Genomic DNA, 25,747 nt, shown 5'->3' with positions numbered 1-25,747 from the left:
TTAAACACCTGTGTGTCAACAAAACACAGTTATAATTACTCTTTAAATAGAAGGAACAGGTTTATCAAATCTAATACAACACTACTGCCAGCAATTTCAGGCAGATTACACTGCAGAATATAAACAAACCTGATAGCTACCGGATTTCTGAGCAGTCATTGCTGGATATTCATGCTTAGTACAACAGGCTGTTAAGAAAACACTCCAGGGTTATAGTCCATCCATACCTGCTGGTACATACCCATAGCTGGTTACTAAATTACTTTTGGTAGTTTCAGAGTTTCTAACAGGATTACAGAGATTCTTGGAATGAAGAAAAGCAACATTTCAGAAGCACCACTGCATTTATTAAAAACCTGAACCAATACTTCCTGCATTATAGCCTTCTGTTCACTTTTCAGATGTAAATTGGATTTGCATTAAGCAATTAGATATGTATACATGTAGATAAACATATGCATATAATATAAATCACGACATTATTGAATATCAATATAGTCATCGTATTATTCTCTGGATGATTTCAGAAATTTCATTCTGTAAAGATCAACTAACAGAAAAAAAAGTCTTTCTGGACTTTAGGAAATGCCAAAAAGATATTTTATTAATTGTATTTCTAAGCACAGAGTTTGATCTGCTTCTGCATTTTTAACACAAAACATTTAAAAAAAAAAACCCTCGTCTTCTTCCATAGTTTCAGCAGGGAAAGGCTATATAACAAATACTTCGTTCTGAAAATAAGGCCTGAATTTGAAAAAGAATCTCATATATTTGGATATGGTTGCTAAGAAAAATGGTAATGCTACTTAATCCTCCTTCAAATAATCTCTGACCTACATAATCTCTGGACTATGACACCTGCTTTCACGTGCCACGAGAGATCAAAAGGACACCTCTTGCTGTTAAGTCTGTATATCCTATAGTACTGTAATAAAAATGAAATATCAATTGATGCATCACACTAAAGGCTTAGTGTCAGATAAATCAAATCCAAAGCTTTTGGTCTTCCTCTTTGATGCATTCGCTGTGAGTTTTTTTCCTTAACAGTAACCATGACAGCTTTGGAAGTACACGAGGAGTGCAGAGCTGCAGAAAGAGCTTAGGAGGGAAAAGAGTAGAGCTGCAAACATCTGAGTGCCACGTACATCTACCCATGAGACAGTTCTCGCAGAGACCAAAAGTGACCGAAAGAATGAACAGGGTCAGAGGGTGTGTTTGTGGGTGTGTATATACACACACCTGTGTACGGAAAGATGCACTGAAGGGTCAGTTTCCCCTGTCCTTGAGGGGAGAAACATGATTAGGAGGGCTATATTTCTCTCTTGGAATTGGATAGGCAGAGATTTTGCAATATATAATCTCTCTCTTCAGAAGAAACATCCACATGGAGCAGAGTCCAGTTCTTTATAGTAAAGAATCTGTAGTTTCATTCTCTTTACAAAGGAAAACATATATACAGATACCTTATCTTGCATATTTACAAATTCAATTTCTACAGTCCTGACACTTAAGAAAGAAAATTTTGAAAGTCCTTGGGGTTTGCCATACCTGGGTAAAAACCATTAATGTGTTTCACCCACTGTGGGTGACAGAACAGTCAATGTTTGAGCTCAGATTCAGATGATGTTAATTCCTGCCGATTCTTTCCTGCTGGCTGGCTCCAGGCAGCTCCCTGCTTACTGCCCAATTTATGCCCTCTCAAATCAGCTGCAGCTCTTAGAAAGGCCTATTTTCCCTGAACAAGTACTGATACCAAGCTAGAACTTAAAGTGCTGGCCTACAGCACATGCAGACTTCCTGCCCTCACTGTTACTTGTAGCAAAGCTAAACCCACCGCCTACAGCGAGAACTTGAGAGGCCTAGGGAGAGCACGACTGGACTGAAAAACAGCATCGCGCAGCATCTGGAGCAATCATCGGCTGACCCTTCTGCTATGTTGAGATTGTTTCTTAAGGGCCGCTAAACATTTTCTGGTACCTCCCTATAAAAATAGGCACAAGGAACCTTTTCCTTTCTAAGGGCTAAGTACAATTTTCAAATGGCTTCCCTTGGCCCTGCCTACGTCTGCACCAGTAGCTACGGCTATGCTGAATTCCTGCCAATGGAGCAAAGTCGGATCAAAAGCCATTTGCCCCGTAACTGCGGCCTGGTCCCTGAAACGGTAAGCTGGCTCCTGTAAGGCTTCCCAGACCAGAATCGTTGGTTTGATGCTGATCAAGCGTCCAGACTCCTGCTACCTCCCTTGGTGGCGAGGTGAGTATGGGGTGGTTTGCTCCCCTTTGCTCATGCACCACTTTGCACCCCTTCCTCTCACCTCCCGGGAGCCTGGAAGCCCCTGCCGCAGCAGGGAGGGACTGGAGAAGCAGAGGAGGGTGATAACAGTTTCCAGTGGGGCACAGTGTTTATAAGATAATCTGACTACAGGATCCAGCTCATCCAGCCCTCCTGATAGAACTAGCTCTGTCCATATCTGCCGAGGGCTGGGGCGTGCAAAGTCTCTGCCAAAACAGCCATCATCTGCAGTTAACTCCCTCCATGGGCCCAGATGGCAGTGGGGCAGAAAGGAGGAAACATGTAAATGGGAATCCTTTTCCATAAGGGAAACTCACTAACCAGAGAAAGGAAACACACTCTGTGAAGAAAAGATATTTTAAAACAAACTTAATGGGTCACATCCCCAGTGCAACTTAATGACTTTACAAAGAACCATCAGTGCAACTTTGCCTTCTCCAAAAAGGAATCAGCTATTATGTCACCTGGCACAAAGATACGGCAAGAAACTCCACGCGCTACCAAAGACTTGTCTTCTCTGAGGCTTTCATTGGCAAGAGCGGGCATAACACTGTTGCAGCATATCCCAGCAGAGAAAATGCCCTGAGCCAATTTCCCAACTAGCTGTACGACATTACAGAACATCCTTCCTTGTTTTCTGAAGTGCAGAAAAAAAAAAGCCACAGTAAGGTGGAGCCCTTAATATTTATGAATGCAAAGAAATAAAGGCTTTCCTCATGTTGTAAGGTCTTTTTAATTATAGTTTTATAACCAAGTATACACTTAGGAATTGTAACCCTCATCATGTCACATTCTGATAAAGCAGCGTGCACACGAAGTGTTTGACAGCGGTTTTACAGCATACGTTCCGTTTGGGAGCACCAGCGCCTAGGAAGGGTCGCTAACGTTAGCTGTCTCCCGTACTCGGGCACTGAGCCATTCACAACCAGCCGTTTCTAAGCTCCACGTACGGTGCAGATGAACGGAGAAGCAGTCTGCGCCATTGCACATTATGTTCTCTCATCTGAATCTACCTGGGCAAATACAGACAAGCTATTATTTATTGTGGATAAACAGTAACTAATTATAATCTCCAATAACTGTCAGGTTAATCCATATTAGCAGTAGAATTTTGTCACGTCATATATACTGTGGTTCACTGAGGAGTTTGGTTCATGAGACCCTTTTACTAAAGGGTCTTTATGGACAGATTCTTAGAAAAGAGTGAATAATTTTAAAAAATCTGAAGAGATATGGGCTATGGCACCAAATCTAAGTAATTATAAGCAGCAGCTTTCCCCAGTGCACACTTTCCATCAACTATTGTTCTCACTACACTAGAAAATCAAAGGTGCACCTAAAGCTGCTCGTGTCTGCTAATACCTCCGAGTAAAGGGTATCTATCAATACCTCCAACCTTCACCATGCTGGGGTACTGCTCAGCTCTCTCGGGACTAGGCCTTTAGCAAGCTTAGACTGCAGAGAGGGACTTCTACACGATATTGAGGATTTCTGTCCTTAGACTGGCCTATTATTCTTTTCCACTATGATCTCCAGACTTCTGGAGCTTGCACCAGTGTCTTCAGGAGGAAAAAACCCTTCCAGATCTGACTTTTAGAGATGTGGTTTTCTGTGCTCACAGCTGAGCTCACAGTATTACAGAAAGGAAATTTAAGCATGACGGAAGGCTATGTAAATGAACTTTAATGGTTATTATTAACATAATTTAGCTTCACTTAGAATGAACAACAAGATGACAATTATATCTAAGAAACTAGTTTTTATTACAAATGTTTGGTAATTAATTATTTTTTCAAAATTTTTTTTTCTTACTAACCTAAACAGACAAAATCAGAAGCAAACAAGAAAATACTAGGTTAAAATCTTATTGAAAGTTAACTTGTCAGTAGTTCTATTAGATTTGCTGCAAGTCTTGCTTTTAAAATATCTTATTTCACTGTCTGCTTTCCTTTACAGGAATGCTCATCCACCAGTGGAGATGTGTAGTCATTAATAGAGAGGATTTGATTCAGTTATATAAACAGAAGAAAAAACAAATTGTATCCATCTCTTAACACAAAACCTATTTCTGTATGTTATTCTTGCATCTAATTTAGAGCCTGATACGCTGGCTTCTGAAGCCAAGGACAGTTTTATACTGACTATAGTGTGCCATATCAGATGGCAATATTACTAATTTTATATCAATTGGTGGAAGTATTCTTTGGTCACAAACTTCCTGCATCCATCCAAGCTATGCAGAAGCTATTTTTCAGCCATTTTAAGTGGCCTGTTAGGCTTTTGATTTATTCCACTCTTTCAGATTTTTTTCCCGTGTGTATAATCCAGAGCTGTATGTATTCATGTGCACAAAATTTATTCAAATTGCTTCTATGCAGACAGATCAGGAGTAAAGAAAGCATGTCCCTCATCTTCTGATATCTTTCAGATGTCAGACTGCAACAGCTCTAGTCTAAAATGGCCTTTTACTGGAGTGCCTCTGGGTAGCTGTTTAATATTTAGTGCACTACATAGCAAAAATTTCCATAACACAAAACATGAAAATTGTGATCATTATACTACGCTGTATATTCTGCTGCAAAGCTACATTATTCAAAATCAGTGTCTTATCTTTGGTAGGAAAAGTTTAAGAGAGTAAGGGAAAAGACAGCTACTAATGACACAAGTAAGAGTGCTGGACAGTGACACTTTGCTTAGAAGGCACACCACCAAAAGACAAGTTACTTTTCTCTCCTGATGGTTTAAATCTTTCTGCTTTTCATATATTTGCTGTTGTATATAAACAATAGAGAGTTTCTGAAAACAGAAAGTTCAGAACTGGAAATGAATTTTAAATAAATAACAGTACTAATTGGGGGGCTTGCCACTTTTTTGCTGCGTTATGATTATAATCAAACGACATGGTGATATGATTATACTGTTTTTTACTTGACATATTTCATTGTATAAATGTGAGGCATAAGACTACAAGGTGTCTTATCTTGCTTAAAATAATTTTTATGGATCTTCTGTGTTCTTGTTTCTTTGTAAGGGATGGTCATTATTTTAAAAAGTATAAAGAGAGCTGAGGATGAGGATGTTCTAATAATCGCAGTTAGAATTTATTTGACTCTGAGGTTTACATGTCAGAGCGTGGTGTGCACGCAAACACACACACAGAATGACAACGACAACAATGGCTGTAGACGGCTCAAAAGCAAATTCTGGTCCCACCATGGCTGTAACAGGCTGAACTGTTCAAATTTTTTTTTCCCTTTTGCTTAAACTCTATAATATACTGCACCGTCTCCAAAATCTGCACTGCCCCATCTGAATGGTCCACATATGATGACAGTAAATGCTAAGAGGTATGAGATGATTACTAACTTCCAGAAAATATTTAACAGAAGATGCCCATACAGTAGTCACCATTAAAAAATGAACAGCTGAAGGTTGCAAGTAAAGACCTTTTCAGCTGTATTGTTTAAAGTATGACTATCACAGTAAAATTAATTACACAAAAGGCAACAATTATAAAGATATCAATAGAGAACACAGTAGATTGTTCAGAAAGTGGATCACATTTTCTGCTAAGTCTGAACTATTTCTTGCAATGTGATAAATTCTACCTACTAGATATAACACAACATGAACCAGAGAGAAAAGCTGTAAAAAGAACTAAGGGCTTGATCCCGCCTTCCTGATTCCCCAAAATTTACCACAGAAGGCTACAGGAATTTTGAATGTTTTGTGGCTGCAGGACAGGACCCGCAGAGTACTGCAAAACGCTGCGTCTTCTCAGTGCTTCAGTATTCAGTTGATTTTGATTTTCTTTGGCTTTTAAATTACTATGCCTTAATGTCTATAACGTGAAACCAAACCAAACGAAACCACTAATAACTTCCTCTCCCCCCAAGATAGTGATAAAAAATTAAATGAACAAAAAAAAAAAAATCCAAAAAGTGTTGCTGTTACTTCATTATAAAACTAGGGTGCAAAATAGGGTTTTCTACTGGTCAGAATTGCAATAGCAATTGGCAGTTTACATTGTAGGAGTCACTGCAATTATTGCTTCTCCTGAATTATTGTAAATCAAAACCGACTAGGCACTTGTTTTCCTGTTTAATGAGATCATTCAGTGTGCGTAAAGACGACAGAAATACTCTCTAAAAGAACGCTCTCTAGTGTAACAACTGTATCGCTCAACCGCAGCCACAGTCCTTGATTCAGGACAGCAGCAAGGCATGTGCCTATCATTTAGTTTATGCTTAAATCTTACTGATCTGAATGGACTGGATACGTGTTCAAGCGCTGTCCTGAATTAGGGTGCTTGCTGAAATTGGAGTTTCAGAAGACAATATAGTGGTGAGCTTTTTTTAATCATACTGCAACACCAATTTTATCTAATCTGACTCTGCTCTCCACTGTATTATCTTAATACTTCCTAATAAAAAAAGTAAACAGGCATAAAATAAATAGGATAACCAAAGATTACATAATAAATATGCTACTAAATGGAAGGAAAATATATTGCAACATAAGGCTCTGTAGTGTTGCACAATCAAGAAATAGTTCCAGGTGCTCCAAAACACAGCTCCTAACGTACAACACAAAATTGCCACCATACAGCTGAAAAAAGATTCAGAAGTAACAGACTGAACTTCTATTACATTAAACATTTGAAAATAAAACAAGTGGTAATGTGTTTTACTGCCTCTGCAGAATACCATACATATGCTCTTCCACTGCTCCAATTGTCATCGTTTGTGAAGGAAAATTTGAAAGGTTGCATTTTTTTTTTTTTTTTAAAACTGCCATAATAGAATTCCTTCAGACTTACACAGTCACCAGTGTCCACACTGACTCATGACATTATCTCCAAAAGTAAAACAAACTCAGAAATTTTGTTGCCTCCGTTTCTTTGCATCCATCGCATCTAGGATAGGTTGCCTCTTTGCAGTGTATCTCTGACGAAGCTCTTCAATTTCTCGTTCCATCATAGGGTCCAAAGCTTTTAATCGCATCTGTAATTCTTCTAAACTTAGATTCTTTAACTGTAAATCAATCAATGAAAACAAACAAACAAAAAAATTAATAAATATTTACAATATATATAAAAATATATATATAAATATTTTCATATATATAAATTAAACCGCTTAATCAAATACTTTTTACTGAATTTTAGTCTCCCACAGAGGTGTTAAGAAACAGACAACTGCTATAAGTAATATTCTGACAAATATTTAGAAGTACTTTCTGGTAAGAATGACAAGGCACCTGTATTCCTCAAGGGACTGCTGCCATAACTAGCCAAAGAAATTGCCAGAGTGTATAAATAATACATGAAATAATTCCCTGAATTCATGGGAAGGAGTTAGCTTTGACCAAGCTCGTTTTTAGAAAGAAAAATTTTCTGACAGTGTTAATCAACTCATTACTTGCTCAGAACTTGCACAGAAATTAAAGACTGATGGGTCATTTACAAATAAATGGTCTCCCTGCCTTGCTGGACACTGCAAAGAAGACGGCTGGAATCTGGCCACCGAACGTGGCACTTCAGGCACTGCTGCCCTATCTGTTCTTGCATGGAAATATCTGCATTTGCAATTTGTTCCTTTGACTGGCCTATGTATTTTTTGCTAAGGAAATTTAGTGCCTCTCTGCCTTTTTATTTCTTGTCAAAGATTCACTCATTACTCTGTGTAAAATTGAGTATGACAAAAAGTGTGAAAGATATCAATACAGTTCAAATAGCACATGGAATTTCATCCTAGGAAAGGGACGATCTATATTTTGTTTGCCAATATTCTGACACCACAAACAAGCATGCCACTTGGAGAAAAAAAATGAAAACATTTTCTGAATCAACCCACTAATGAGTCAATACGTAGTTCATGAATCTAGGGCAATCTTCTATCAACACAGTCTGATCTGTTTTCCTTGAGGAACGCAATACTACTTTTGATCTGCATTTTTATCAGCAACTGAGGCATATAAGTTAGCAACACATATTGCTACATATAGTCCAAACACCAGTGCTATGGCTGCTACTAATATACTACACTGTACATAGTAAATGAATAACAAAGTCAGAAGACAGAGGGAGTAGAGATCAGAAATTCATAGAAGAACATATGGAAAAAGATGCCATTTTTCATGCAATGCGATTTTAATAATGAAATTCCTATGAACATGTGAATTAAGGGGAAGATATCTAATTAAGGCAAAATCTGCTCTTAATTCTACAAGGCCACCTCACAGCAGCAAATGTGCATCATTCTGCTGTTCCTTCAGAAGGAACCAGGTGAGGATGTTTATGGTCCCACAGCCAAGGGCAATCCCCCTTGCACTTGGCAAACAAATCAAGAAGTCAAAACACCTTCCAGGACCAAAGATCCTCACACCAGTATTAGCTTCAGAGCAATCTCACACGTGCTTAGTAGCTCATTGAGTAATATTTGTGTCTCCAAGGACAAATGACAACTTTGGCTTCTTAGGAAGGAAGGAGTTGCTTCCCAGATAATTAAATATCCTCTAGTTTGGTACGCTTCTCACATTTGATAAACGCGAGAAGGGATAGGGGAAAGGAATCATAATTCCTCAGTCACCAAGACTCTTACAGAAAAACGTGTTTCCATTTTCAGGGAAAGAAAGGAAAAAAATCAATTCATTTTTGGCCAATTGCTAAATATAACTGTTGCAATAAAGACACTTCTCACTGAAGATATGCTTTAGAGAAGTGTCAGAGAGATTTGCAGTATCACGGGAAAAGATCAGAGCGCCAATTCCCCTGTTTAACCAATTCCAAAGCAGCACATATGAGAGGAGCAATAAAACCATGTTTTCTAGCATGTATGAGAGGAGGAATGTATTTGGGGCACCACGGACTAGCAAATGGACTAAGGAAGGCACCATGCATAATTCTGTATGTGCACGCTGTGTGAGGACCGTTATTAACGAAGTCCGCTACCTCGTCTGGGCCAGACCAGCTACCAGCTCGAGTAGCCAGGTATCCCCTCTGATTCACCACTGTAGACATTAGGCTTACGCTATATGTAGTAGACTCAAACTCATGTGATTGCATAATTACTCTGTGTTGAAAAATATTTTGTATAAAGTGTCAGCGAGGAATGTGATGGGTGAGTTTTTATTTAAATTTCAATCAAGAAATGGAGACAGCAAACAGAATTAAATACTCTTTAAAGACCACAGGCAGCCAGGCTGGAAATTAAAGAGACTGAATTTTCAAACCCAGAAAACAAGCATCTTTCAGAATGATCTCAGTCACCTCACCCAGGGGGTCTAAGCAACTGCAATACTCATCTGTACCAATGCATAATGCTTGGGTCATTCAAAAGAAGTAAATGACAAGAAACAGGGAAACTATGAAACTGAAAAAAATGAATGTCTCACCTATCTGATATCAAATGCTGGATTAAATAGGAATGGCCGGCCATGGTGCTCTATGTACTACAGAAGACCACTTTATCCCACCGAAAAGCTGCAGGCCATTCTGGGATGTGCATGTGTGTGTGCCTCCACGGCAAATTTCAAAGTAATTTTTTCTTGACTTCCATCCATGCTATCAACATTTCCCAGTGAACCCTAGAGGCTGCAAAAGCCCAAACGCTGCACGCAACAACAGACTAAGGTCTCAAATGACATGTGGCAAAATAATTCAAGCAGGAAATTTAATTATTCCTATGCAGTTTAGTCCTCTGAATGATAAATAGCTTTTTATTTAATTCTTAATTCTAACAGAAATAATTTTCAATTTTGTAGGGTACCAATTTGATTTAGCTAATCAGTAAATATTTTGATTCCAATTCTTAAAGTGATAGAGCTAGACACTCTCATTTATTTCCAATTGCAAACAGTTCACAAACTGCCATAAATAATTTCCCACATAGCTTCCTGCCATAACTATTACGGCTACCAACATTAATGGGAAGACCGAGTAGAGCGTTCAGCTGTGAAGGCTATAGGAAATCAGAAAGGCTTTATATGGTATTTTGATAGCTTTTTAAAAGCTGTAAAGTGTAGCACTTCAGTAATCAGAATAGAATTACCCTGAGGATGGTTCAATTCCTGCCACTCCAAATAACAGAAATAGTCTTCTCCCTTCTGAGATCAAATACCCGCCATCAAACACAAAACAATTAGTATCAGGATGAGCCACTCTTAAGATAGAGGCAGTTTTTGGTGAATGACGCTTCTGGTAAAAGCATTTCCTTTCACTGGCACCCTTCATATCACCTTGTAATCACATGGCTTTAGGGAAGCAAAAGGCCAAATTAGAGCATGTAGTAGCACGAATGCATCCATTACATACAGCAATATATAATATCCAGAAATAGATGAGTTTATCTGTTTTACACAAATCATCTTCTAAAGTGGGTATGCATACTCAGTTTTCCAGCAGAAGTAAGAGTGCAGAGGAAAAAAAAAATGTATATATTTTCTCCTGAAAGGTATGTTTGTTAATCCAATAACTGAAGAGAGAGGCACAATGCTAAGGGAAGAGGGAGCAAACAAAGCAGAGCAATCTCCAGAGCCAGACAATATTGAATAATTTCTTCTACAAGCTCAAGGATTCTCAAGCCATAGCTTCACCCAAACAAGTCAGAATGAAATTATCTACTCTGCTTTGCTGGACCAAAGGAAATGGATTTTGCTTATAAAGAGGCCAGCTGAGAGCTGCCCTCACAGAGGGAGCTCGCAGCAATATAAGCTGAGAGCCATCAGCTCCCTTCTCCTCTCACTGCTTTAGGGGGAAATCCTTGCAGTAGAAAGGTGCCCAAGCAGAAAGGAGCTCTGTCACCCCAGAGCTTCCTCTGGCTGAAGATCCTTTAAGCAATATCGATTTGAACTGAAGACAATCAGCACAAAATAAAAGCATAACTAAATTTGTTACTGTACTATACTCACAAGTTTTAGTAATAATCTTTAGAAAAGGCAACCCAGCCACACTGCTTAGGCTCCTCTTAGGAGCTAGGTAAGTGTGGAAACCCGGTACACCTTACCTCGGACTTTTTGCAAACGGCAGGCCAATCATTTGCCTCCTCCTGACCCATTCTTCAACTTACTGGTAATAGGGTTAGAGGCATTTCCAAGAAAGGCTACATACGTAAGTCAAAAAGCAGCAGAACAGATTAAGAAAAGTTTGCTAACAATGCTTAATGTGACCCTCTTCACTACTGAGATCTTAAGCTGGGATAGGTTAAAAACCCAAAGGTTGGGATTAGCCTGCAAGGCATTAGGCAAACTGAAGTTTCTACAGGACTTTGACAACCAATGACAAGATCAGAACACGTATCACAGCTATTAGCCCTCCAGAGATAGTTACACTTTCCTTGTGTGAAGGAGGAGGAAACTATTATTTGTTGAGGAGGCCCATCACTATTATTTGTAATTTTAGAAGCAGAAATGAGTTTGTAGCCAAAAAAAAATAATGTAGTATTATCATGCAAGGTATGTGGCCTGTAGTGCCCTTTAGCATTTCATCAGAAGATTATTTTCTATGCAGAAAATATTCTTATCCTTTGGGGTTTTTTGTTTTTGTTTTTTTAACGTGTCTTCATCAAACAATGACACAGAATGAATTCTTTCCTCACATACTCATGCGGTCGTCTTTCAGAACTAAACTCCAGCAAGTCAAATGAGACAACTTTTACTTTTTGGTTAGGCTTCAGCCTAACTTCTTGCATCCCAGGTGGACTAGCTTCATTTGGATCAGTATTTTCAGCAAATCAAAGAATAATTATTTGTAGCTAGTAATTCTTTTACCTGTAGGAGGAACCATACCATATCCTATATATTTTGCTTGCAACCATGGCCAAGTCATACTGAAGGAATTTCAGGCAAAAACGGGCAATTGGAAAATCTATACACATGCCTGCCTACAGGCTGGAGTTCTGTAGCGACAGCTAAGAAGGAAAGAGACAGCGTACGGCCAAAAAGGACCTTCAGAAGTCATCAAGTCAAGCGGTGCAATGCAAATCCTGGCTACTGGCTTTCACCTGTTCCCAGCACAAGAGTCAGGGAGGAGGAAACGCATCTGAGGTACTCGCGGCGTTTGCAGTCCATGAATTTAGGTGAAGGGGTCTGGACGACAGAGGCTGGAACTCATTAACTGCACTTGGCCAGCACATATCTGTAGCCATCCAAACTTCTCGGGGGGTGAAAGCCAAAGTTTTGGTGGATGTAGCACACTATAATCTTAATCCACCCTTGACAGCTAACAGAGATAAATAAAAGCTCTAGGCCTGTGATGTTTTCAATATGATAAAATTAGATTTCATTAGTAATTCCATAATGCATGAGTTACCATCACAAACCTCCAGTCCATCAAACTAAATTATGGGATACTGCCATTAAGCTGGTGCAATGAAAACAAGCAAATATATTTTCAGGGTTTAAATTGTCAAGAAAATAGATATTCAATCAAAAAATAATCTGTATTAAGTTTGTTGTGTTTACTTGAAAAAAAAAATTCTTCCTAGCAACTGCTTAAATGAATCTTACAGATGCTACATGCCTTATTAGAGGCCTTTGATTAAAAAAATATGGATTGCTAATACTGTATTCTGAGTCATCTATTTTCCCATCTGCTAGTAATTCCTGCAATATGAACTATCAACAGAATGGCTAACAACAATAATTTTCTATGGCAATTGCAAAAGTGTGTTGCCCATAGCACTTTCTAAGATTTAACCAGTGCATGCCTTGGATTGTTTTGCATTGTTAGCGGCCTCAGGTAAGAGGAACTTACTTTCTCTCCATTCTAGCTGTTTCTTTACCTCTCCTGAGCAGTTTTCTTTTCGCTTATGGAATGAGGTCCACTGATGATTTCAAACTCCTATTTAATCATGTAAAAAAGTTGGACTTGAGCCTGCACCCAAAAGGTAAAAAGTGAGCCTTTTAAACCTAATTTTCTGGTCTGCAAACTCCTAGCCAAACCCTGTGAATCTCACTGATGTAGTAGTTCTCTCGGGCCTATGTGCAAAAGGATTTTTTCCCTGAAAGTTACTGCCATCTGTAAGGCGACAGCTGCTGTTTGTCCTGTCCTTATTTGTCAAATCATATTGAGCTAGGAAGGGCAACATCAGGCAGCAAGCTATTTAAACACCCCAGTGTTTAAACCACCAGTCAGAGCTGTCTCGCTGGCATACCTGCCCTCTTGGCACCAGGGTAGGTCAATCTGCCACAAGAAAGCCAACTCGGACAGGGGGTAGAAGGAGAACATTTATTTCAACAGGTCTGAAGAGCAAGCCTCCTCGTGGCAAAATGTGAAACATGGGGTTATATAGATATAAAAAGAACCTCATTTACTGTCATTATTTTTGAGAATTTATGAGAAAGAAGAATTAAAAATATGTTCAGTCAACAAGTCAGACAAGACTGACACTTACTGTAAATTTTTTAGGGGGTAAAATAAGCACACAGCATTAAGAGAAAATTAAAGAGGGACAAGTCAATGTAATTTTACAATAAAATTGTAGTTTTAATTGTCTTTCGCAATAAAATTGTACATGAATGTTATATGACGAAGTCCTACATTCACTAGTAGAACTGTCTCTGCTCATACATTAAAGTTACATTGTTTTCACAAAACAGAGGTAAATCTCAGTTACTAAAAAAAAAATCATCACTTTCGGTTTTAGAAAGCTTTTCTTAGCTTTATGCAAAGTTAGATTTTAAGAGTAAACCACCCTGGGGGGGGAAAAGGAGTTTTCTGTAGCATCAGTGTATACCATCGTTTGCACGCTATTCTACCCAGGGCGTCTTCTTTGAGCACATGAAGTACTGCCAACCTAATGTGAAGTACTGCCAATTCAAAAATCATGAGCCAGGTCCTTCACCATCATTAAATTACCTTAAAAGACATTAGATCTGCAAAATTAGAGCTTTTAGGGGGAGAAAGATGTCTTTTTATTTCCCTTCTCATTTCTGAGCCACGAGGATGCAGCTAGAATCTAAACGTTTCTGCACAATTAAAACAGCTAAAAAGTTCAGGAATCAAAATTCTACGAGTCTAAAACTTGAACGAGCAGTCTTGACCAGGGAAATTGAACCCTAAGGGAAAAGCAGAAATCATCATGAAAAGCAGTATAAAATTAGTAATACTGCTAACTCTTGCATGCCGCAATTTCATGCAATTCCTGACAAAACCAGTCTTTTCGTGCGTGTTGATGCTTCATCACGCCCTAAACAGTTCAAACATCATTGACATTGCTTTTACTACTGTGACGGCTGATGTTCACGTAGGTGGAAAGTCTGTAATTTTCACTAAGAAAGATAGAACAACCTAGAAGAATCTGAACTTGGGGAAATCATCTGCAAGCAATGTACCTCAAAAAGCTGTTAGCTAATAAATGTGCGTTAACAGGAGGCTTTGAGAGCAACTGTTTAGTACCTGAAAAAATGTCCTGTTAATAATAATAACAAAAAACTGTACAGAAAGGGAAAAAAAGCCTACCATGCTCTCTCTCACTCTCATCTCTCTTTGTTCTGTCATTTACAGAGAGTGTTTTGGTATGTTACACACTTACAAGTGACTCTACTAAAGCATGATACTTTAATTTGCTTTCACCTTCTCTTTAAAATGGCATCATTTATCAGAGCGATTTTTCAAATGACTTTCAGGTATCCCTGGTAAAACTTCACAGTTTGAAATGCCTTGGAGCACCACACTTCTATACAGATCTTGATGTATTTTTAATACTGTGATTTTCTATATCAGGCATCTCAAGCTTTTGGGCACAGTTACCAAGAAAAATACCACAAATGTTTACCAAAGCTCCCAACAGAGTAAATAATCTAAAGATTAGGAAAATACTTCATCTGGATACTCGTATCATGCTTTTTAAACTTTGTCGCAAATATACCCACACAGTGCTGACAGCAAAGCAGCTACTACCCGATCTAAAAATACACAAAGTGCCCCCCCCTTCCTCCTTTTAGAGAATGAAAAAAAAAATGCATGAAAAAGAAAAATTTTCAAACACAACCCAGCGAAGATATAAACTTTTAAAACAAAAAGGAATTCTTTAGCTAGAGTTCTTACTGTGCTCAGTAAGTAGTATCTAAAAGTCAGTATTTTATCTCTGGTAAGATGTATATCTCCAGGGCATGCATTTTTGGTTATTCTTCATATTCCTCAGCATTGGCTCAGATACTGGCAGGTACATTACAGTGCACTTGAGTTTAATAGTTATAAAAACACTGCATCACGCTTCTAGCAAATTGTAGTTATCATTCATTCAGTTAAACAGATTCAAAAGTTACTTTCATATTCCAAACATGTTTTCTAAACTAAGGCGTTGCCTCCTTGACATTTCATTCTTCAGATGAGATGATCGTTATTTAAGTGTTCAGAAAATAACAGTTTTATATCTTTTTAAGGTACCGCTGACCTATGTGTAAATGCAAGTTGTATTATCTACTGCAACTATGAACTATTTAGGACTAGAATCATTTTAATAAATAAAACCATTCAATTAAGGCTCCCAAAAATCCCAAAGACAAAATAGAAGAATAAAATTGTTCCCCATTATGCTGCAATATTTTGTAAAAGTAAATCTCTATTAAAAATAAAACTAAAAGACATAACTAACGTGAAATAAAAATCCTAAAGTTAAAAAGAAAATTATGAAACCTACAAATTCATGAAACACATAATGATATCATGCAAAGCTACTTTAATTTTAATATTTCCATTTAAGATTCTTTTAAAAACAAAAATGAAAATGGAAATCCACTAAATAATCCAGATTCCTTTATTGTCACACGACAACATAAACGTATACGTATAGATAACCCTGAAGTTAAACCTAGACCCAGAAAAGCATCTAACCTGGAGAACATTGGAAAAGACTAAAAAGAATTTCAAATCTTCAACCTCAATGTCATACCGAAGGACAATACAAGTTAATCTCTCATTTCTTAGAAATGTAACATGCTGATACTCAAAATGAAAACAAAAACGGATACAGCAAAACTAAATTTTCCTAACCAGAAAAGTCTCTTGGAGGACAACCTCAGAAAATAAACCCCAAACCCAAAACACACGCACACACACATACATATTTATACCTAGTTGTTGGAAGAACCTTGACTTATTTATATTCTTTATAAGGAAGAAGATTCAGTTCAGTTCAGTTTAAAACAGCCAATTTAGAAGGGATCTACGAAAACACCACATCATCTTTAATAAACGGAGAGATGATAGACATACTGTTTGTCAGTTTGCATTTCGTGCAGAAAGCACTCTGGTAGTCACGTACAGGAGAGCATTCGTTTCAATCACTTTCAGTACAAGTTGGACAGCAAAAACCCTATAGAAACTCAGGGAAATTTATAGGCAACAAATGTCACATTTCTTAATCACTAGGGGATGGAAGAGAATACAGCAAAGAGTGAGAAGACAGTAAAACTGAGATATCAGCTGATAAAGAGGCCTGCAAAACAACAGAAAGAGGAGAAGCTGAACACAACCATGTAGCAAAGCCAGTCAAAAACAGATGATAGAAACAGGAAGAGAAGAACAGAGTAAAGAAACTGAGCTGTGAGTCATGGCTGAGAGAGAGAGAGAGAGAGAGAGAGAGAGGTAGGTCTGCCTGACAAAAGTCAGATCAATTTAATGCCTTGGGAGAAGGGATCAGGAAGACGACAACAGTTGGGCCTACCTAACCTTAAACAACAACACACAGCATGCTGATGTTACTTTTGGGGCTGGTAGCGATCTGGGAGGGGAGAAATGATCCCAAGGTCCAAGGCTACTGTCATCTTTGCTAGAGGGCAGCAAGTTTCATTTTCTGTACAACCTTAAGGATTCAGCAGAAGCGCTATTGGCTTCTGAAGAGTTAGTCCCAGTCCATAAGTTCCTCAAACCTTTCCATGTCAGCCATTTTCTGGATTTCTTTTTTCCCAGGGAACTCCTCAACTACCTATTTAAGTTTGATGTGGTTCACAGTTTTCCTAAGCACTAAAAGAACTAAGTTAGTAAAACATTTGGGTTCCCAACAGCAGCAGCCCAGCTTGCTGAGTCTCCGGACAACAGAACCGCACCGATTCACTCTTGGATCACATTTGGAAGCTCATCGACCATAAGGGATGGAGACTTCTTCTTCCTTTATAGGAACAGCTTTGATGTTATAAGAACTGATGAAACTCATTTAGAAAACTTTCTTACCCATTTCAAGAACTGAGGAGCTTTTTCAAAATTCTCATTATGCTTTAGGAAACACTTTAATTCTTAACAGCATTGCTTTTTATTGAAATCATATCTACAAATCATACAAATCAGACAGATACTGCAGTTCCAGTAGGTTCATTAATGTTGATGATTTAGTTTTTCTTCTGAGAAAATGCACCAGCTCAACAGCCATAAAACACAACTTAAATAAAAAACTGTTTACCTAATAATCTTTAATCAACCTGACGAAATCCACGTTAGAATGGACTAAATGTAGGACAGACAGCTACTATCATGCTTCAAGTCCAGACTAAATTACATCTAAGACAACTTAACAAATACAGAAACTACCAAAAAACCTACCAAAAAACAGCACTTAGCTAGCAACTTTTTATACATTCAGTATCTTCTCCTTTAAAGATATGTAGTAGTACTTTACTTTCACTACAAGTAATATACTAAGAAATATCCTAAAAAATGAAAATACAGAACAAGATAATCATTATGTTAAAATAGATGAAGTAAGAAGCCCATGTATCAACATACCACTAAGAGCAACACTAAATTAAACAAGTACCATCAGCTTAATGAACAAGAACTTCAGACTATCTCAATACTGAACAGAAACTTAACCATCATCTAATTCTGTTCTCTAAAACACAGTCCACTCAGTGAAAGGTGTGTATTCGGTTAGAAATGCTGTACACTATTTATTTATTGAACAAGATCCAATGATTCAGTGACACATTCCCTTACTGAGTTCAGAACTGCCAAAATCAATTGCCAAAATAATTTTGTTATCACATATTTTGTCCATGACTTAGACATTAGTCTGATCAAGCCAAATATTAGCACAGTTCATTCTTACCTTCACAGTATTAACTCCTAGAAAGGTCTAGGCCACATCTGATCTATTCCCTTTGTCACAGTTTAAAGAATATTATTTAATTATGTTTTTCAGATTATACTTTGCAGATATATTTGTGGTTTATTAGGAAGAGGAAAAGACATTAAAGCTAAGCATAATGCAAACAGGTATCGTGCAAGCTTTTGCAACGACACTGTCAATTAATCACAGTCCCAATTTATAGCACTTGCTATTCCATGTCCGGATCACTTGACTAAATTACACCAATTACACAGACCACAGCTGGGGACCGATACTAGCTCTGCAAACTCTCCAGATGTGAAATGTGACCCTAGTCTCAGTAGAAGCCTACTGGCCTATCTACCCACTGCTAGTTTTTTATTCATTATCTCTAGAGTGACTATCTTTTGATTAAGTTTCACTTTTCTAGACTTAAAAACATTAAAGAAATGGAAATAATTATAAAATCTTAGTCAACACACAGTGTATCAACAATAAAAACGCTACACATACTGCACTTAAAGTACAGATGGCTATACCTTCAAATCTATATCCTTCTCCTGAAAAACACTGTTGGGGCTCAAACGCAGGTTTTAAAATTGATTTAGCATTCATGATTTGGAAACTGAAGTAGAACCGAGGCCTCACCTGTATTATTTCCAAACCTAACTACCATGGCAGGAAATAATGAGCGTCCCTATCAAGCTCCAACTCATTCCAAACAATCCATTCAGCATATTCCCAGACCATATAAAAAGAATGAGGAAAATGTGAGCCAGACATACATACACCTGAAATGCAGGGTGTTAGTACTCAAATAAAATTTGTCCACTGCTATACAGTTCACAGGCTCATTTTTAAATAGAACTATAATGTCTTTCATAACTGCACTGACAGAAGTAATTAAAAGTGAAAGAAAAATTGATTTCAATTTAGAGTGTCTTGCAAAAGCAGTTCAGTTAGAATAGCGCTTTTCTAAAGCAAAGACAAAAGTATAAATGCTAAAGTTATTAAATGCGCTCATAATTCATTTAAAACGCCATTACTGGGTTTTGTTTTTTTACAGAAGATCTACTCCTCTGTTTGAATGGTATGCTACATTCAAAGATATAACACTGAAGAGAGGAACTACAAATTAACGGGACTGATTACATATTAAGTGTCACTAGCTTGTTCAGAGCTTTGTGAGAATAGAGAGGGCATGAACGTCTCCCTCTTCACCAACAGACCGGATGCATACGCACAAGCACAAACGCAGGGAAGCACAGGGTTACTGTCAAAAAGATCACGTGTCTGTCCTGGACTTTCTGCATTAAATATGTATTTAGCAAAGCACGTGAATTACTTCTTGATCCAACTGTCGCACATGTCTGGATGTGGACATCAGGACCTACTGTTAAAGCAAATTCTCCCAGAAAGACATATAAATACACCTCACACATTCCTGAATCGGTGCTAATGAAATTCACCGTGTGTGGCAGAATTATGCCACATTCAGAAAAGCCATGTGCATCTTTACAATGTTAATATCCTGTCACAAGTCCAAAACAGCACAGTATCAAGGAGTTTAGTAACATTTGTAACATATGGCAACAAATCTTAAGAACCTTAGAAATGTAATAATTTAAAGTATTTCCAACACTGCTCTCCTCTCCCCTTTCCACCCCAAATCAAGAGGGATATTTTCATTTGGAAATTAATATTCTCTTCTACGTAGAATCTCCTAAGGACAGAAGAGTGGGTTTTGGCTTTAAGCCACAATCCTCCAAAAAGCGGTTACAGTTTTGAATACAATCTGCCTTGCTGAACCACCAAACGTACTGAACAGTGGACCAACAAGCCAATTCTTTTCCCTCAAAAGGTACAAGCTGCCAGATGAGGTTTGCGTGGAGAAAAAAAATCAGACCTCTTTTTCTGCTTTCTGCCCTTGAGATTTGCACTGCTGCTGACACAGCTGAAGACCTTGCATTCTTATGCTCTGAAATCACAAGGTAATCAGAGACTAGATGTCCTAACATCCTATCATCATAGAAGTTACACTAACAATTTAAGAACGCAAGAGACAAAAATAAGGCAATTTTTTTTCTTGACAACACTGCAAAGGTAAGGTTTTCATTAGAATAGTCCTAGTTAATCTCACACACACATGTATATGTAGTTGAGATTACAAATACTCAACACTTTTCAAGAATTCACAATGCTGTAAAGTCAAATATATTAGAGAAAATGAAAAATACCTTATTTTATAGCACATTATTCCGCTACAGGCAAACATCAAATTCACCAAAGACTCAGCTAAAAAGTCATAATGAATGTAAATGAAGACTTCAGAACATTGAAAAAACGCAAACCTATCAAGAGAGATTTTAAGGTAGTGACATAATCATACTGCACATAAAAACTTGTGGACTTCAGTCATTTGATCAATTTTTAAAAATAACTAATTTTGAATGCTTTCATTTTCATTAATGATCCTGAGGGTAAAAATTAATTTAAGGAGGTATTGGCTTTTTGCCTTTCTCGCCCACTTCAATCTCAGGACACATTTCTTTCTCCTGCCACTATTTCCTCTTGCTTTAAACACAGTCTTAAAGAAACAGCGCATTCTATTATTTTTGACATCCGTATCTCCAAACATCTTCCATTCTGGGAGCTTGTACTTTGCCATCTGACGGCCAGTAACACTCATGGAACCCTAGTAAATATAAGCTAAACATCTACTATCCTGACTGATGACGATGTTGCCAGAAAGCCAGCCACGTTTACCAGAACTTGGCTATTAGAATAAAAATAATAAACGAGGAGTTTCAGTAGTTTAATGACTGCTTTTTCTTACTTTCACCAATTAATTCTATGTACACTCTCCCAGGTAGCATCACAGTGCGTAACTTAAACTAGAAGCAGTAACACTGTAAAGCCACAGGGTAATTTAAATTAATTATATCAATTTGTTAAGCTATGCTGAACGTATTTCATCTCTTGCTCAGCAATTCAATATAATGCAATATTTTAAAAGTAGCAATATCTCTTGAAAATTGACAAATTTGCTATTTATTGTTGCTATAGCAACCACAGAAATCTGTATAAGAAAATACCAAGCAATAAAGGATGAAATGCCATAGAAACAGAATAAGAATAGAATGAGTTGTGTCAGCACTAGCCTTAAGCAAAATTTTAGGCACAAACAAATTCGTGGATAGAATTATAAAAAGGTGAGGAAATAGAAATAGGCAGCTAGATGGAATATTATCCATGTCCTCCAACAGAGATTTCATGCAGATTAGTTTACACCTCTGGGAAAACTAAAACACATTAGATAAAAATTTAGAGCAAACAAATCAGCAGCGATGATGTATGAACTCATTGTTTCATGAACTGTGCAAGAAGAAGATGAGATGAACTGACCTAACAACCACCTACTGCCATCTTGCCCCGTCCCCCTCCCCACAGAGGTGTTCACCTAACGCCACGATGAACGGATTCAGCTCACTAAATTAGCTGAGAACTTCTCACTGCTGCTTCTGATTCAGTGAGCTGCAGCCTAAGCAGTGAGAGGGCACAAGACTACCCCTTCCCGCACAAGCGAGCTGTTCGAGCTCCTTGACCAACATCCTAACAGCGCAAAACAACTTTGAATGTTTCATTTTATACTAAAGAATATCAGACTATAACAAACTATAGAAGATTTGACTTTCTTAGGCTACTACTGAAATAAATCCCAAAGACTTATTATTAATGAGAAGCAAGAAGTGAAATCCTACAATAGCAGCCATTCCCTAAAATATAAAAATTGCAGGTCTTATTCTTGATTTCGTCTCATTAAGACAGGCCACAATTAATGAAAAGAAGATCAAAGCCCTCTAGGTTTCAGTTTTCCTATAAACCTATCTCTTACTTCTAATAGTACTGCTGCACTGTTGCACTATAGAAGTAGTTAAAAGCCTTCAAAATTAGAATAGAGTAATAGCTAAATTGCTGCCAGTTCCACTTGGTTTTCTAAAATTCCCTCAAGCAGAAGGAACTAACAATTGACTTAGGAAGTTATGAAGGAATTCAAATGTAGGGATTTATATTCCTGCAGGTCAACCCACTACTGCACTGTATAATAAATGTAAACATGAAATGATATCATTTCATCTCTGCTCCTCACCTTTCCAACGACCTTTAAGAGAAAACATCCTGGAGCCTGAATTTTGTTTGACATGGAAGTCATACAGGCAGCATAATATGACATTCCTACCTACAAGCAAAACACCTTTAACACATTAATTTCTCCTAAAATAAAAATAAATGTTGCACAGATATCGTTATATCAAAGCTAGAATCAACATATGGACTAGTCAAAATCAAAGGTTTGTGTACAGTAGAAGAAATAATACATTTACAGTTCCTTGTTTTAAGAATTAACAAAGCTCAGACCGAACGTCTGTCTAGTAACACTCCATTTTGGATGTTATCCATGGACGTCTATTGAGAGCATAATAAAGAAAAAACACTGTCTTTTCATCTCTCTCTTCTGTTTCAAAGTAGGGCAAAAAAAGAGATGGGAGTAAAATGGAGCTCAAATCAAAGATGGGAAGTTTAGCTTCGATTCAGCAGACGTAAGGAAACCATTATATAAAAAAGGGATTTCTTGGATAAGAAAGTTAGTTCAGGTGAGATGCAACTAAGCCACAGACAAGAATCTTAGCAGGAAGAACGGTCTTGATTTGTTGCTAATAAAACAGCAGTAGGATTTGGAAGCAGTCTGAAAATGGATAAAGCTTCATTTTACACTTAATCCGCTCTAATGATAGGAGATAGCCAAAAGTGTCAGTCCTACTGTACGGTACCCTCAGGCTCCTGCCTGCTCCCCTGCGGGAGATCTTCCCCTTCTGAAACTGCAGGGTGAACTGGGGAGAGGGGACAGGAGGACATTACAACCCCTACAGTCGCCACAAGTGAAGTACCATAAAAAGAGAAGGGGTCTCCTTCGCCCATGCTCCCCTCTCCCGTCAACTCCCATCTCCAAAATAAGGCTGGGTAAGATGCCACCAGTCCACCCCTGCTTCAATCAAGCCAGGCAGGTGAGAGCCAGCCCAAAAGCAAGCCCCAGGCAACGGGTAACAGCTGACCTCAAAGCACAGCCCCTACTGCAGCAGAGGCACTAATGTGGATCCCTTCTCTCAGCTGCAATTTTTGAAAATAAACTTGCAGCAAATTAGCTTCCTTGGAGAGTTCTACCTTTGTGAAATTTGGACAACGTGTCTCACAAGTTATCAGGACAACCAGCACATCACAGAAGTGTCATTTCCTCAGGAAACACACTAAAAATAATATATACCTAAACTGCACAAAATTCTTCTTTGAGCAAGGTAATTAAAAATGAGAAACACTGATATGATTGTATGTTAGCAGAAAACACATAGTATGAGTATCTCATTTTGGATATGTTGAGGGGGGTCCCAAAAACCCTACGAAAGACGGCCATGCTTTCATAACAAAGTGAATACAATTGATTTTATACACTACAACTACTAAAGAAATAATCGTATAAAATATTTTCCCCTAAGCTCTGGCAACAGGATTGGTAGTTTCCTCAAATTCAATCTGCAAGCAGAACTGTAAACAAGTAATCAAAATACAATAGTATCAAACCACAGCGGGGAAAAAACCACGCAGAGGTTTTTCTCCTTCTGGTGTTCATATCTCTTTAGAAGAAACACAGAGACCCTGCATCCTCAGCACATTTTAAGATTCATGTTACATTCAGTAGTAGAATAATAAGATCGCCCTACCTAAACCAAAAATAGCAAAGGATCTCAAAAGCAATCAAGTTGTAAGTGAAAAATCTAATAAAAGCAAGCAAAGCTTTTTTATCTCTTGTGGGTTTAGGAGTATCAGACTTAAAAAATTCAATTGTTAACTTTTTGCTTTTAGTTTACAAAGTTTCTTCTAAATGCAAAACACACACCAGAAATGCTGTCGTATGATCATCAGATATGATCAATGGGCTATGCAATATATGGTTTTGGAAACTGTTTTTTTGAAACACCATCTTAGAAAATAAACTACCGCAATAATTTCTTAAGCCTTTATATACCTTTATAATAAAAAACAAAAAATATCACGAGAAAAATGAAGAGAATTAAAGCAACAAAACAAAAGCCTAGTACCATGGATTGTTTTAATTACTATATAAATTTGATCTTCTTACATTAGGAAACGAATTTAAATTATGCCCTAATTGTGGATCTAAATACGGTTCCACTCAAGCACTTTAGACATCATACCACAGTGAACTTTGAAACACAACCGAACTCACGAAATGTATTTCTAAAAAGCCTTTGCATCTTCAGAGATGAAGCAATACTATCTTTGGAGAAGTTCAAGGTGTCACTGACAGGTCACTGATGCATCCTTGGTTGTCTCAGCGTTATTGCTGAGGTCTTGACCTGCTTTCACTTAGCTGCTCAGGCAGCCCATGGTCTAATTTGGAAGCATCTGAAGCTCTCTCTCAGAAGAGCCTTCAGTGACTTGGCATCACATCTTCCCACTGCTGTGCAAAAGCACCACTTTGTCAAAATAGCACATGAATTTAAAAGCAGTATAAGAATAGCAGAATCCACAATTCTTGTGATCGTTCTAATGAAAATACAAAGAGAAACATAATACTTTAGCAACAAAAATGTTTTGTATTAAAATATTTATTTCAATGAGGAAATTTCTATTTCACTTTTTCCATATATTTTGCTTCCTCATTACAAATGATGCAACCCAATACAATAGAAAGTCTAAGTCGTTATCCAGGGCTCATTAGGAAACATTTCTCCAGAAAGTGAATGTTTATTAGGAAATTTTCTGGCCTATAAAGTAAAAGGCATCTGCTGACCCACTGAATATAAAAAATAAGATACAATTTTTTGCAAATATTACAGAATAAGCTACTGCATAGATGGCTGCTATCAATGACAAAGCACTGTCTGAATGTGTTTCAATTTAACCCTTCAATATGTTTAACGTAAAAATAAGATATCTTTTCTTAACAAAAGCCTTCCACAGATAAAATCTAGAAGCTCCTCTATACTTAGAACGTGAAGTCACCTAGTATTTCTTACCCTAGAAGGATGAAATATGAAGGAATTGTTGGCAAGCAACAAAGACAGAAAGGTCTCTATTAATGACTTCTATGGTTGTCCATCTAGATATAAGCTTCCTAAGGCACCAATGTTAGCATGAGAATTCTTTCCCATACCATCAAGTGCAAATCCCTGTATTATAGATTGTAGGTAAAGCAGAAGTGACAGGAAGAGTCTTCTCCGTAGCTGCCCTGCGTTCTCAAACAACGTTAACTGAATACAAAACCACCGTTATTTTCTGGTTTTCAGAATACCTTGCCCAAATATAAAACTGGCCACAGGCATTCTGGT

General features: G+C 37.7%; 1 protein-coding gene across 13 annotated transcripts in view; it reads right to left on the bottom strand.

The window, feature by feature from the left end:
• Positions 1-325: 325 nt before the first annotated feature.
• The window catches only part of STK3 (serine/threonine kinase 3), a 159,662-nt gene continuing 134,240 nt past the window's right edge, over positions 326-25,747 (bottom strand). For 11 of the 13 annotated variants that reach the window (XM_068932953.1, XM_068932950.1, XM_068932951.1 and 8 more), the window contains one exon: positions 326-7,325. In XM_068932953.1, the coding sequence (XP_068789054.1) occupies positions 7,167-7,325 (159 nt within the window). In that variant the 3' untranslated portion in view covers positions 326-7,166. The remainder of the gene's footprint in view (positions 7,326-25,747) is intronic. The other 2 variants (XR_011139266.1, XR_011139265.1) reach the window with 2 other exon arrangements.

This window comes from Struthio camelus, chromosome 2, assembly GCF_040807025.1.
Source record: "Struthio camelus isolate bStrCam1 chromosome 2, bStrCam1.hap1, whole genome shotgun sequence".
Lineage (NCBI taxonomy): Eukaryota > Metazoa > Chordata > Aves > Struthioniformes > Struthionidae > Struthio > Struthio camelus.
Note: the sequence above shows the minus strand (reverse complement) of the source record. Positions and strands in the feature narration are given on the sequence as shown.